Source organism: Mycetomoellerius zeteki, unplaced genomic scaffold, assembly GCF_001594055.1.
Source record: "Mycetomoellerius zeteki isolate Tzet28-1 unplaced genomic scaffold, Tzet1.0 scaffold224, whole genome shotgun sequence".
In the NCBI taxonomy this organism is placed as follows: Eukaryota; Metazoa; Arthropoda; class Insecta; order Hymenoptera; family Formicidae; genus Mycetomoellerius; species Mycetomoellerius zeteki.
In genome coordinates, this window is record NW_017257199.1 from 572178 (window position 1) to 584723 (window position 12546).

General features: G+C 29.9%; 2 protein-coding genes across 5 annotated transcripts in view; both read right to left on the bottom strand.

Annotated features, from left to right (window-relative positions):
- The window catches only part of LOC108723184 (cytochrome P450 4C1-like), a 10578-nt gene extending 2234 nt beyond the window's left edge, over window positions 1-8344 (bottom strand). The window contains exons 1-10 of one of the 3 annotated variants that reach the window (XM_018448730.1): window positions 8093-8344; window positions 7759-7936; window positions 7182-7291; window positions 4922-5012; window positions 3405-3599; window positions 3126-3192; window positions 2233-2359; window positions 2019-2100; window positions 747-859; window positions 345-582 (exon numbers count right to left, since the gene is read on the bottom strand). In XM_018448730.1, the coding sequence (XP_018304232.1) occupies window positions 345-582; window positions 747-859; window positions 2019-2100; window positions 2233-2359; window positions 3126-3192; window positions 3405-3599; window positions 4922-5012; window positions 7182-7291; window positions 7759-7918 (1183 nt within the window). In that variant the 5' untranslated portion in view covers window positions 7919-7936; window positions 8093-8344. Of the gene's footprint in view, window positions 1-344; window positions 583-746; window positions 860-2018; window positions 2101-2232; window positions 2360-3125; window positions 3193-3404; window positions 3600-4921; window positions 5013-7181; window positions 7292-7758; window positions 7957-8092 lie in introns of those variants that run through there. The other 2 variants (XM_018448729.1, XM_018448732.1) reach the window with 2 other exon arrangements.
- A 1540-nt stretch (window positions 8345-9884) lies between these two features.
- The window catches only part of LOC108723183 (cytochrome P450 4C1-like), a 15418-nt gene continuing 12756 nt past the window's right edge, over window positions 9885-12546 (bottom strand). The window contains exons 6-11 of one of the 2 annotated variants that reach the window (XM_018448727.1): window positions 12301-12367; window positions 12033-12159; window positions 11838-11904; window positions 11634-11746; window positions 11272-11509; window positions 9885-10418 (exon numbers count right to left, since the gene is read on the bottom strand). In XM_018448727.1, coding sequence (XP_018304229.1) covers window positions 10078-10418; window positions 11272-11509; window positions 11634-11746; window positions 11838-11904; window positions 12033-12159; window positions 12301-12367 — 953 coding nt within the window. In that variant the 3' untranslated portion in view covers window positions 9885-10077. The remainder of the gene's footprint in view (window positions 10419-11271; window positions 11510-11633; window positions 11747-11837; window positions 11905-12032; window positions 12160-12300; window positions 12368-12546) is intronic. The other variant, XM_018448728.1, reaches the window with a different exon arrangement.

The window sequence follows — 12546 nt, forward strand, 5'->3', positions numbered from 1 at the left end:
GCCGGTTTTCAATAGCCGGGATATCAATTTTTTTATATATTGTACATTCAAAATAAATTTTGTCAGCTTTTAAGTTTTTTTAGCTATCAGTATATGAAAATTTGATTCGAATTCGATTCGTTTTCGAATCAAAAAGATTCGATTCGATTGGATTCGGTGTAAAAATTTCAGATTCGATTCGATTTGTTTTCGAACATGTTGTTACAGATTCGATTCGATTCGATTCGACCTTGCAAATGCTTGATTCGCACACCTCTAATTTAATTACTTTATTATAAATAAATTTACATATTGGTGCATTTTTTGAGATTCTTCCTTAAATAGCAGATAAAGATATGTCTTACCTATTTTTATATCTTCCGTTAGTTTCCTTGAGATCATAGGTACACTCGGAAATATTCGGAGTGTCTCCTTTATGACTCCGTCGAGATACTTTAATTGCGACAGCTCCTTTACACTGGCTGGTGTTTCTGAATCTCCGAAAACCTCCTCGAGTTCTTCGTGAACTTTCGCCTGATGCTCTAGATTATTGCCCAAAAGAAAGAGCGTCCAAGTTATCGCAACAGCAGTTGTATCATGTCCCTATTAACATTTTTATATTATTTTACATGTCCTTTTTACAGATACATTATCTTGCTAATTTAATTAAACAAAGAGAAAATATTAAATTAACTGTATGAACTGTACTAAATTGTAATTATGTTAAAAAAATTGGAAAATTTTAATTTTATTTTCGGACATCTCACCTCAAACATGAATGTGTCGACTTGCGCTCTTAACTCATCATCGGTCAAAGGGGTATCAGCTTTCGCATTCTGATCTAATAATAGATCTAAGAACGCCTGTCTCTTACGCTTACCTAATATAATAAATTTTATTAAATAAGGAATATTTACGAAGTAGGGTAAAACGATTAGTGGATCAAGTACTAACTCCAGATCACTTTTTATATGTATTTAAATAATTATAATATTTTTCATTAAATGATACATATCACAAGATTCTTTAACATTTGTTTTATCTCTTTCAAGTGTCAGTTGAATTTAATTTATTAGGAACAGCGCTACACATTTTATTGATTTATGTCTTTAACTAATTAAATGTACGAAGTTATTATAACTAACGTATGTATCTTTAAAAATTCATTTAAAGTGTTCATTTAATATCATAAGAATTGTCTTATGGCTTTTATGATAGGTAGTATGGTAAATACGTAGCATTGGATTTCATGGAAAAAAAATCAACGTTATGCTCAGTTGAGATTAAATGTGTCCGCAGGTATTGTTTAATCACTATGTTATACTTTTATTATGGAAATTAATTATAAAAATATTTAAAAACTTGTCAAATCTTACAAATGATGCCATCTCGAAAAAATGTATTTATTTTAAGTATAAAATAGAATATAAAATAGTATACACGTCTATATATATAAAAAGTGTTACTATTCATAATTTAACTGTTTTTATTGTTAAACGTTTAATTTTCATCAGTTTTTCAAATTATGATTGATTTTTAAGTATCACTAATTTTAAATAAGCTTGAATATGTTAAAATTGTATTATGAGCCAATTAGACCTTAGAACTAGATATGGATCATCAATTATAATTTCGTTATATTATGATTATTATGATATGCATGCGCAAATCATTTTTATTATTAATTCCTTATGGGATGTAGTAATGCTACTAAAAAGGATAAAGCACTTGGTGAATTGATCTGCAATTAGTACATGGAGTCTAATTGTGGATAATTGCCATTACTTTATTTAATTCAAATTAAAACATATAAAACGGTAATGAAATGGAATAAAATCATCCATAACATAATCTTTATGATCAATCATGACTATTAAATATCTTATTAATTGTTTCATATTGTTCTGGATAAAAAAATATAAATTTTTTTTTAAAAAGTGATCCATAACTGTGAATTATTTTAGTGGTTTTACCCTAAATAAATTATGTAGGTATAATCTGTATAAAGTATAATATGTAATTCAAATTTACAATCGCACCTATATTAAATTTATCGTCTTCATTTTCAAGTTCCGTGTGGCCGTTTTGCGATTGTCGTTCAATCTTTCTCTTACTTATCACCTATATAGAATTTATCGTGTTAGATTAAACGTGAACATTCCTCAAACGAAATAATGTAAAAAATTTAGTAAAACTTTAACATTGTTTTAAGTCGGTAAATACAAAGACATTTTTAGCATTTCTATAGTATACCTCTTTTGTAAATCCATGCAATATATCAAGCGCTGATTTAAATTGTTTCCCTGCAGGCAGTGAATAGAACAACCATTCAATCCAATGCCATGGTCGAAGCAGTCGATTCATTATTAACGAGGAAGTTCTAAAAGTACGATTGTCATTCAACTTATGTAAACTATTATACATATGTAATTAATTATTAAAATTTACCATTAATTCTTAACATCTAAGTAATAACTCATTAGCTGTTTCATTAATAACACTGTCCGACAAAACATTTTTTGCAACACGAATATGAATAATCATTTTTTTATGTATTTTTGTTTTGTGAACGAAGCCGACTATCATATCACAATTTTGAGGCAAATAACATTAAAGAAGCAAAAAATGACAATTGAGATTTTTGTGACTCGAATTGTAGCTCGAATAGGAATTTTTTTTAATTTCATTAATGATACACGAAAGTACCATTTAAATTTCTAAATTTAAAATGCATATTGTTTTAATATAATTTTTCAGGTATTCTTTTCCATGTAATACATGAGAAAAAAGCTATATTGCCAAATTACTATATCATGAAAACAAAAAACAAATCGAAACAAAACAAAATGCAAAACAAATTTTTTAATTTGATCTTTTTGTATAGTATTATCAAAAATTTAGTTAAAAATTTTTTTAATAATTAAAACATTTGTTGTCTATAATTTTATGAAAATCCTTAAATTTGTCATTTTAATGTCATTCTTTTTGAAATTGTGACGTAATTTTGGTTAACAAATTTTTTCATGTTCAGCAAGCAAAAATACATGGAAAATAATTATTCACACTCGTGTTGGAAAAGTATAATAGCAGTATAAAAATATGGTGTTGAATAGTATAATAGCAGTATAAAAATTTTGAAAACTGACAGATGTACTGTTGATGTATATTTGGTTACGACTTCTTGAGCATGTATATCCACACCCATTGCTGTTTCTGTAAGATAATAATTAGTATTATTGATAAACCCTTTTGTCGCTTATAATGACATAATTTAAATTACCATTTATATATTTTTTTTTATTATCCGTAAAATAATTGATAAAGTTTGATGCAACATAAAATGTACTATATCAATAAATAAAACGTTTTTTCTCGCAAAATATTATAATTATATACATTGTAATTAAAAATATGCGATACATTACCGCAGATAATATCAAGAGCAGCATTGATAATAAAAGGGAAAATATTAACGGGTTTTCCTGAATTCTTTTCTATCTCTTTTTGGAGACACTTTGTCAGAATCTCTGCTTTTTCAGACACAACCACAGCAAATTGATCTAATATACTAAAATGGAACGTCGGCCCGATGAGTTTTCTATCGTGGAACCATTGTTTACCTAAAGCAGCATTAAAATATGATATACATGTAAAAATACAGTTATAAAAATATCGCAAAAGGTAAAGTAAAGAGAGACTTCTACATAGGAGACAGGAATATTTTTTAATTCACAAGGAAATACTTCCACGTATAAATTCCATTATTTCTATTGTGTAATTTATAAATTTCGAAATAATTTCGACGACCAAAAAACTATATTTTGCTAAAAATTAAGAATTGACAAAATAGAATGGTCAATCGTACGTAAAAATTCAAATATATTTGATATATGTACGTTTTTGCTTATATCGAAAATATAATAAAGCTTATCGATAAAGCTTATATAAATGATGAATTTCGCACTTATTGGTTACCATTCATTGTATATCTGTTGCTCAAGTAATAGATTTATATAGGTTTCATATTTGCTTTTATTTTGAGATTTACACTTGGGAGTATTTCCTTGTCAATTAAAAAAAATAGATGCTTTTGATATCGCTTCTATTTTTGACATTCTGTTTTCCTTACATGTTGGTACTGAATATTAGCGATGTAAACAAGACAAAAAGTTTCGCGAAACACTGTACAATTTTCTAGCACGTGAGCAACATAAATAATCAGATGAACTATACATTCATGAACTCTCTAAATTCTTTGAAGTGAAAATTGAACCTATCTTGAAAAAGAGTGATTCAATTTTCAATCTTTAAGAGTGAGATTTCGCTCTTTAGAGTGAGCTTTGATCATTCTAAAAGTCTTTTTAGAAAGAATGTGTATTTACCGTAACGATTAAAATATATTCTTTCTTGTATTGAAGCACAAATGCATATATGTTTGCATTAGACGAAAAGAGAGAACTTGTTTCGTCCTTTTTTATCTAAATATTTTCAAGGAAAATTATATTTAAAATAGCGACGTACATGATAAAAATGACCCAAGGCTGGATATATATTTGAAATATTTTTATTTAAAACATATTATTTGCAATACAAGTGTATTTTGTATTTAAAATTGAAAGATTGAAAATTTTTTGTATATTCTAATTCAAATAATAAGATTGATTGTCAATCTTACAATTATATAGTATTTGAAATACAAAATATAAAATACTTTTATATGTTCCGTATAATACGAAATACAAAATATTTTCATGCGCTCCGTTGAAATACAAAATACAAAATACAATCGTTTTACAAATATTGTTTTTCAAATGAAAGTATTCCAAATACATGCTCAGCCCTGAAATAAGCTGTTATTTATTTTTAATAAAATTCTAAATGCAAGAGAAAATAAATATGTAATCAATGAGAAAAATAAATATGTGGTTTATTGTGCGTTTACCTGTAGATGTCAAAAGTCCGTTGCCCAACCAAGGTTTCAGCATATCATAAAAATCTCCTTTTGTGATATTTACAGTGCTGGGAAAAATATGCTGTAAATATTTGAAAAAAATATAATCCAATAATATATTCAAAGAAATAATATATATAAAAAATTTTTTATTTATAATATACACTCACCCGCAAAAAAACGAACTACTAAATTTTAGCATAAATTTTTAATATATTTTAGTAGTGATATTTCAATGAAAAAACATCATAGCGAGATGAACCAAAGCTCAAATTAAAGCTTGAACATTCCCCTTGACAATCATGCAAATCAAATTTGAATTACACAAAGTGTATTATAAAATGGCGAATATTGAAGACGGTCATTAAAGGATAGGAAAAAAAATTTCTTATTCAAAATATTACGTTGCTTAGGGGAATTGGCTGCCAGGCACAAAAGTGTATGAATCTTTAAGATCGTTAATTTCTAAACAAATCCATTGAATTTTTTTCTACGATTTTTTCTATGGAACATTTTTCTACGATTTTTTTAACAAAGTTATAGAAAGTGTTACATTTTAAAGATAATGTTACAAAACGGACAACTTTTTCTTGTAAACTCAGTACAACTCAGAAAAAAGTTGTAGGAAATTCTTTCTAAAAGGAAATTAAAGTATATGAATTTCAAATCTTACTTCTTTTTAATTTCGCATAAGTGCGCGCGTGTACATACATACGTATGCGTATATCCAGCTCTCGGCGTTATAAAGGAACAACGACGTGCACATCTGAGGCCGTGTGTGTGCGCGCGCATGCGCGCATGCGTGCGCGCGCGCGCGTGTGTGTGTGTGTGTGTGTGGTGTGTGGGGGGGGGTGCGTATCGTGTAACATTTTTGTACGTAATTCAAAATAAGTACAAAGTGTTTAATCTCTAACGGCATTGTGAAGGATAAGGTTCAACCTTTTAAACCGAATGAATTTTTTTCTATGAATATAGGACTCAGGGTCGTAAAAGAAAAAAAGTGTCCCGAATAACCCCGGTCTTCCACTAATTGTAAGTTACAAGTAAAAGTTGTCCATTTTGTAATACTTTCTTTAAAACACTATAACTTTGTTTAAAAATCGTAGGAAAAATGTTCCAAATATAGATTTGTTTGCAAATCAATGATTTTAAAGACTCATACACTTACACTCCAGGCCAAAAATTTGGATACACTGCTCTAAGTAACATTAAAATGTGCTTAAACGGAATTTTTCGCTTCTATAGTATTTTCTTTTATACTTACCGCGTTCATTATCCCATTAGGTATTTAGAAAATGCATATATGCCTGGAACTTCTTCTAATAAAATATTTTTCTATAATAATTTATCACGTTTTTGTTAAATGTATTCAAACTTTTGGCTCGGAGTGTATGTGCTTGGCAGCCAGTTTCCCTGAGCAACGCAATATAGTTTGAATAAGACATTTTTTTTCTATCTTTCAATATCCGTCTTCAATGTCCGCTATTTTTTAATACACTTTGTGTAATTCAAATTTGATCTACATGGTTATCAATGGGAATGTTCAAGCTTTAATTAACTTAAGCTTTGGTGCATCTCGCTATAATGATTTTTTTAGATATCGCTACTCAAACATATTAAAAATTTGTGCTAAAATTTAATGGCCCGTTTGTTTATGGATGAGTGTACTTTTGAGTGTTATAACAAATTTCGTCAGTTATAAATATCGAAAGAATTTATTATGATTATATTAATTCTATTTATTAAAAGCTTAAATTTGTTAATCTGTAAGTTATTTCGCTATTATAATAAAAAAATTTCTATTGTTCAGTAATAATATTAACAGTGACGCTATAAAATTCGATTTATTAAAGATAAATCTTTTATAAAAATAAGAGTTAATTTTTTTTAAACAGATTTACACACAAGAAAACTTTCAGCGGCTTTTCTGTTCTTTCTTTATCAACAAAATAAGTATTTATAATGTATCAAATAGTATATAATAATAAAATTTGATTACTACATATTATAGATAATAGAGACAATAAAAAGATTTCGCTGTAATTTTTTGGTTCTTCTTTTAATTTTTACTTTTAAAAACCATTTAATAATAAATTTATAAATAAAATAAAAGCAGTCGTTATATAAATGCTTGAGAATGTTTTATATTATTATAGTACAAAAAGATGCTGTTTCTTCGTACTTAAATAATGTATTAATTGTAGAACATATAACGGATGTTATTTTCTGTTAGTAAATAGATTTTATTTACCTCCAAGTATTCTGGCTTAAATATGTTAACATAAGGTGTGACTCCGATATATTGTATGAATATTCCTTCTTTACAATTCTCCATTAACGTTAGAAACAATTTAATGCGCTCTAACAATTAGATTTATTAATTATTATACTAATAATTTATTATTATTAATTTAATTACTATATATATTTAAATAGTAAAGTTTTAATTTTAGAGCTGGCTATCTCAAGACGATATATTGGTTGAATTATGTTAGAAACGAAAAATGACACATAATAAATTAATTGCTACGTACAACATTATTTTTTAGTTTTCTTTTAATAACAAAACGCTGCAGCATTTTTTAACACTTGAGAAATGTATCATTATTTTAGGAATTATACTTTAGACTTCTACATATAACTGAAAAATAAAGCTGTATGTAACAATTAATTTATTACAAATCATTTCTCATCTCTGACAACAACAAATATGACGCCTCGAGATAACCGAGCTTTAAGCTGTGTGCGAATATACATATGTAAATGGCACTGTATAAAAGAATAATGACTCTTATATAAAGTCTTATATAAAGTATAAAGTTCCTTACCATAACCTGATAACCTCATTAACTTAAATATCGAACCAATAACAGGTGCAGGTAGGTTTTTGAGTTTCTGTCGAATAACATAATGATGATACACTGTTGGCAGAAATGCGAAAATCACAACGATGCAAAGAGTACACAACGTCAAAAAAATTAAATCCATTGTCGTAATCTGCGAACACTTTAAATAGTTTATCAAACAGATTCATACATTAGATTTGCTGAAGTGAAAAGTAGCAAACTTATATATACATGAAGCCATGGTAAGACCCGCGGGATGCGGGGGGGGGGCAGCCAATCAGCGACCTGAATTGGCCTCCCACCACCGTAACCTCACCTCTGCTCAGTTTTCCCCCCAAGCCCCAACCCGCGGGACGTTGGTGTGTGTGCGCGGTCCCCCTCGTATCCCCGATCCTGTCGACCGTTCCGTGGCGTTGAACGGTGCGAGCGGGCAGCGATAATCCAATGTAATCGAGGGTAGACGTGCGACTGAGCCCTGAGGAGGAATGCCCCGCGACTTCCCCGCGCGATCACTCGCTCTTGCTCTCTCTTTCGCGCGTACCGTTCTTGTCGTTCCCGCGCGATGAAGATCGGGTGTTCTCTTTTTTGTAAAACCGCCTAAATTAAAATTCAAAATTTTAATAAATTTAATAAAATGTATTAATAATAATATGTATTTTAATAAACATGTATTTAAATAAAAAATAAAACATGTATGTTAATATATACTTTAATAATATTCGTGATTAGTCCAATGCGCGTCATATCGAAGAAACTCATTCGGCATCCAACCTGCACCTTATTAATATTATATATTATGATTGCGTTTTATTACTTTTTGTGCAGTTTTTGTTAAAGACACTACATCCTTAAGGATGTGATAAGAAGTATTCGGAATATAAGAAAAACATTATCTTTCCAAGCTATCAGCGCGTTCTCTCTCACATTTATGACGGCGTCGCACTTTGCGCAAGATTTTGTATTTTTACGCAGTTATCTATTTTCCTTTTTATATTTTGTCTCCTTGAGATGTGGTAAAGATCACATCCGTGCGATAAGAGCGATGGAACGTGAATTTTTAGAAAATTTTTTTCCCCTTTCCAACCCCATCAACGCGTCCTCTTTCACACCTACGCCACTTTCCTTACGATTTTTATATATAACATTTCGATCGTTATCGCGTTTTATTAATATTCTACGATGATCACGATTTTTTAATTTTTTTTTATTTCATTTCCTGCAGGATGTGATAAGAGACGATTGGTTTCTTTCGATCGTGGTTTTAACATTTCCGATGATCAACAATATATAAATGCGTACGGGCGAGGCTTTTTTCATACATATTTTTTACAATTTGAACGTGTATTATTATTTTTAATATATATATAATAACGATGGAGTCTCAAAGTAAAGACGTCGAAGAGCTACCGATCTTAAATCAACCGACGAAGTCTTCCGAGAACTTTGCCGAACAACTATTAGACGAGGAAGAAGATGTGTTGGGCGAAACATATATGGGTTCTTTAATCGATCTAATATATCATTTCGACATGTTCCATGATAGGTATCCTGGTTCCGTTTGGGTACGTTGAATTGCGACGACGTCTCCGACTTTATACTTTGCGGCCGACTTGCATCCTCCATAATAAGTTTCTCGATTTTCGTTCTGTATTTTCAATATATTCTTCTTCGCATCACTCCGCGGAGTTCGATTCTTTCTTGTTGAAACATGTCAAGGGCTAATTTCGTCTCTTAGGATGTATCTCAAGATGCATCAAAAATTTTTGGGATTTTATCGAATTGTCAAGGAGCTAAGGCATGATCGGCATGTTGTCGAGACAATAGGCAAACATGATAGACACAAACGTATGGACACCTCAGTGGATCATTTAAAACTCTGTCCGCAACGTCGAGGTTGGAACTACGACGTGACCTACCGATAGAAAACGATGACAACTATCGAGAACGACGCCCATATCAGAATGGCCAAGTGTGGAAACGAGAGTTTAAATGGCGCGTTTAGAGACAATTCCCGAATTGGGCAATCGCTATCAATCGACAATCAATGCGACAGACGAATGACAAACGCAAAAGAAAACAGTCGTGCGTGTCGAGCGCAAGATATTTTCGTTTTCGATCTTTTTCATATCCCCATTCACTTGTGATCTCACATAAACAACAAAACAATAGTCGTATGATCAGTTTTATCAATCTTTAATTATCAATCAAAATATTTTGGACACTCTAAGAACAATGATTTCTGTATCTCAATAGTACTCTGTAACTTATGGTATCCCGATCTCCCTTATTTGGCGAAACTGTTTATTTCTTCGGCGTAAAATGTATGAATATTTCTTCAATTGGGCGCAAAATGAGAGAACCGCCGTATTCAATCGTGTCGATTGTTTTCACACTGTTCACCCTCCACTTTCTAAGAATTGCAGTCAACACGATTTTCTCTTCGAGTAGAGCGAATCTTTGGCCTATACAGTTTCTCGGTCCGGCGCTGAACGGAATATAAGCATACGGATTTCTATTCTTCGAGTTCTTTGGAAGGAAGCGATCCGGATCGAATTTCAATGGGTTCGACCAAACTGCCGGGTTTCGATGTGTTAATATGATGTCCAATACGACTGAGGTACCTTTCAGAAGTGTATAATTATCTAAAATAGAAGAAATAAATTAATATATGAATTGCGCATTTTTTTTTATCTATATAAAACATTGTCTTTGTCCACATAAACGTTTTTTTATGATCTGAAACTTAAATTTCTATGTGAGATTATTATAATGATTATGTCATCAATCTTTAAATATACTGCACTTTGTTTAATTTTTGATAAATTATATGTATGAATATTATTTATTAAATTCTTTAATTCTTTCGCGTTATAACATTTAACTTCTTTATAAATTATACAGTGTCCCATAATTCATCCGACAACGCTCGTGGGCAGGTAGAGCGGACTAAACTGAGTCGAAAAGTTCTTCTACCATTTTACAATTTTCGCAATAGTTAACAAGATATTAATTACAAAAAATTGCCCAATATTGGTACTCAATAATTTTTTTTTTCAAATACTATCAACTTTACAAAAAAACTGTAAGAGACAAAAATTGTTTATTTTCTTATCATAAAATTCTGAGAATTTTCTCAAAATTTTTTATCAACTTTTTAGTACTGCATTTTCTTATTTTTACATGAGAAAATACGGTATTAAAAAATTCTCAAAAAATTCTCAGAACTTTATGAGAAGAAAATAAACAATTTTTATCTCTTACAGTTTTTCTGTAAAGTTGATAGTATTTGAGAAAAAAATTATTGAATATCAATATTAGGCAATTTTTTGTAATTAATATCTTGTTAACTATTGCGAAATTGCAAAATGGTAGAGGACTTTTCAACTCAGTTTAGTCCGCTCTACCTGTCCACGAGCGTCGTCAGGTGAATTGTGGGACACCCTGTATATTGTAAATTCCTTAAAATTTTTTTTTTTAATTAGTAGACAGAGTTACCCAGTTTTACATCTTCTACAAGTTCCCTCATGATTAAAGGTACGCTTGGAAATATTCGAAGTGTTTCCTTTATAACTCTTTCAAGATACTTTAATTGCGACAGTTCTTTTACATTGGCTGGTACCTCTGAATCTCCGAAAATTTCTTCAAGTTCTTCGTGAACTTTTTCCTGATGCTCAAGATTATTACCCAAGAGGAACAGTGCCCAAGTTATGGCAACAGCAGTTGTATCATGTCCCTATTATAATTTCATATTATTTTACATGTACTTTCTACTTACATAGATATGTTTCCGAGAAGCTGATAAGAGAAAATTTAATATTAAAAATTAGAAAATTTTAATTTTAACTTTGAACTCTCACCTCAAACATGAACGTGTCAACTTGCGCTCTCAATTCATCATCAGTCAAAGGAGTATTGTCTTTTTCATTTTGGTCTAATAATAAATCTAAAAACGCTTTCCTCTTTCGTTTACCTGATACAATAAGTTTTATTAAATAAAAAATATTTACAAAGTAGGAAAATATGTATAATGTATGGTATATAATTAAAATTTACAATCGCACCTATGTTAAATTCATTTTCGAGTTTCGCATTTTGCAACTGTCGCTCAATCTTTCTTTTACTTATTACCTAGAATTTATCATATTAGTTGTAAACATAAAATTTCTTTCAATGAATGTAAAAAAATTAGTGAAACTTATTATTGTTTTAAGTCTCTTCAAATACGTGTTATTAAAGTCCCTATAGTATATACCTACCTCTTTTGTAAATCCATGTAATATATCAAGCGTTGATTTAAACTGTTTTCCTGCAGGTAATAAATAGTACAACCAGTCAATCCAATACCATGGTTGAATTATTCGATTCATTATTAACATGGAGGCTCTGAAAATACAATTGGAGTTCTACTTACGTAAAATTGAATATGTAATTAATTATTAAAGTTTATTGTTAACTCTTGACTCTATTAAATAATAAATCATTTACTATTTTATTAATAACATTATAAGAATTTTAGAAACTGACTGATGTACTGTTGATGTATATTTGGTTACAACTTCTTGAGCATGTATATCCACACCCATTGCGGTTTCTGTAAAATAGTAACTAATATCGTTAATAATCCTTAGTCGCTTATAATACTAGAATGTAACATGTTTATTTCTTTGTTGCTATCCATAGAATGAATGATAAAATTGATTAATTGAACGAACTTGCCGTGAAGTTCGTTCCAATTATGCTGTCTCGTCCGGATATATGTAGTAACATTTC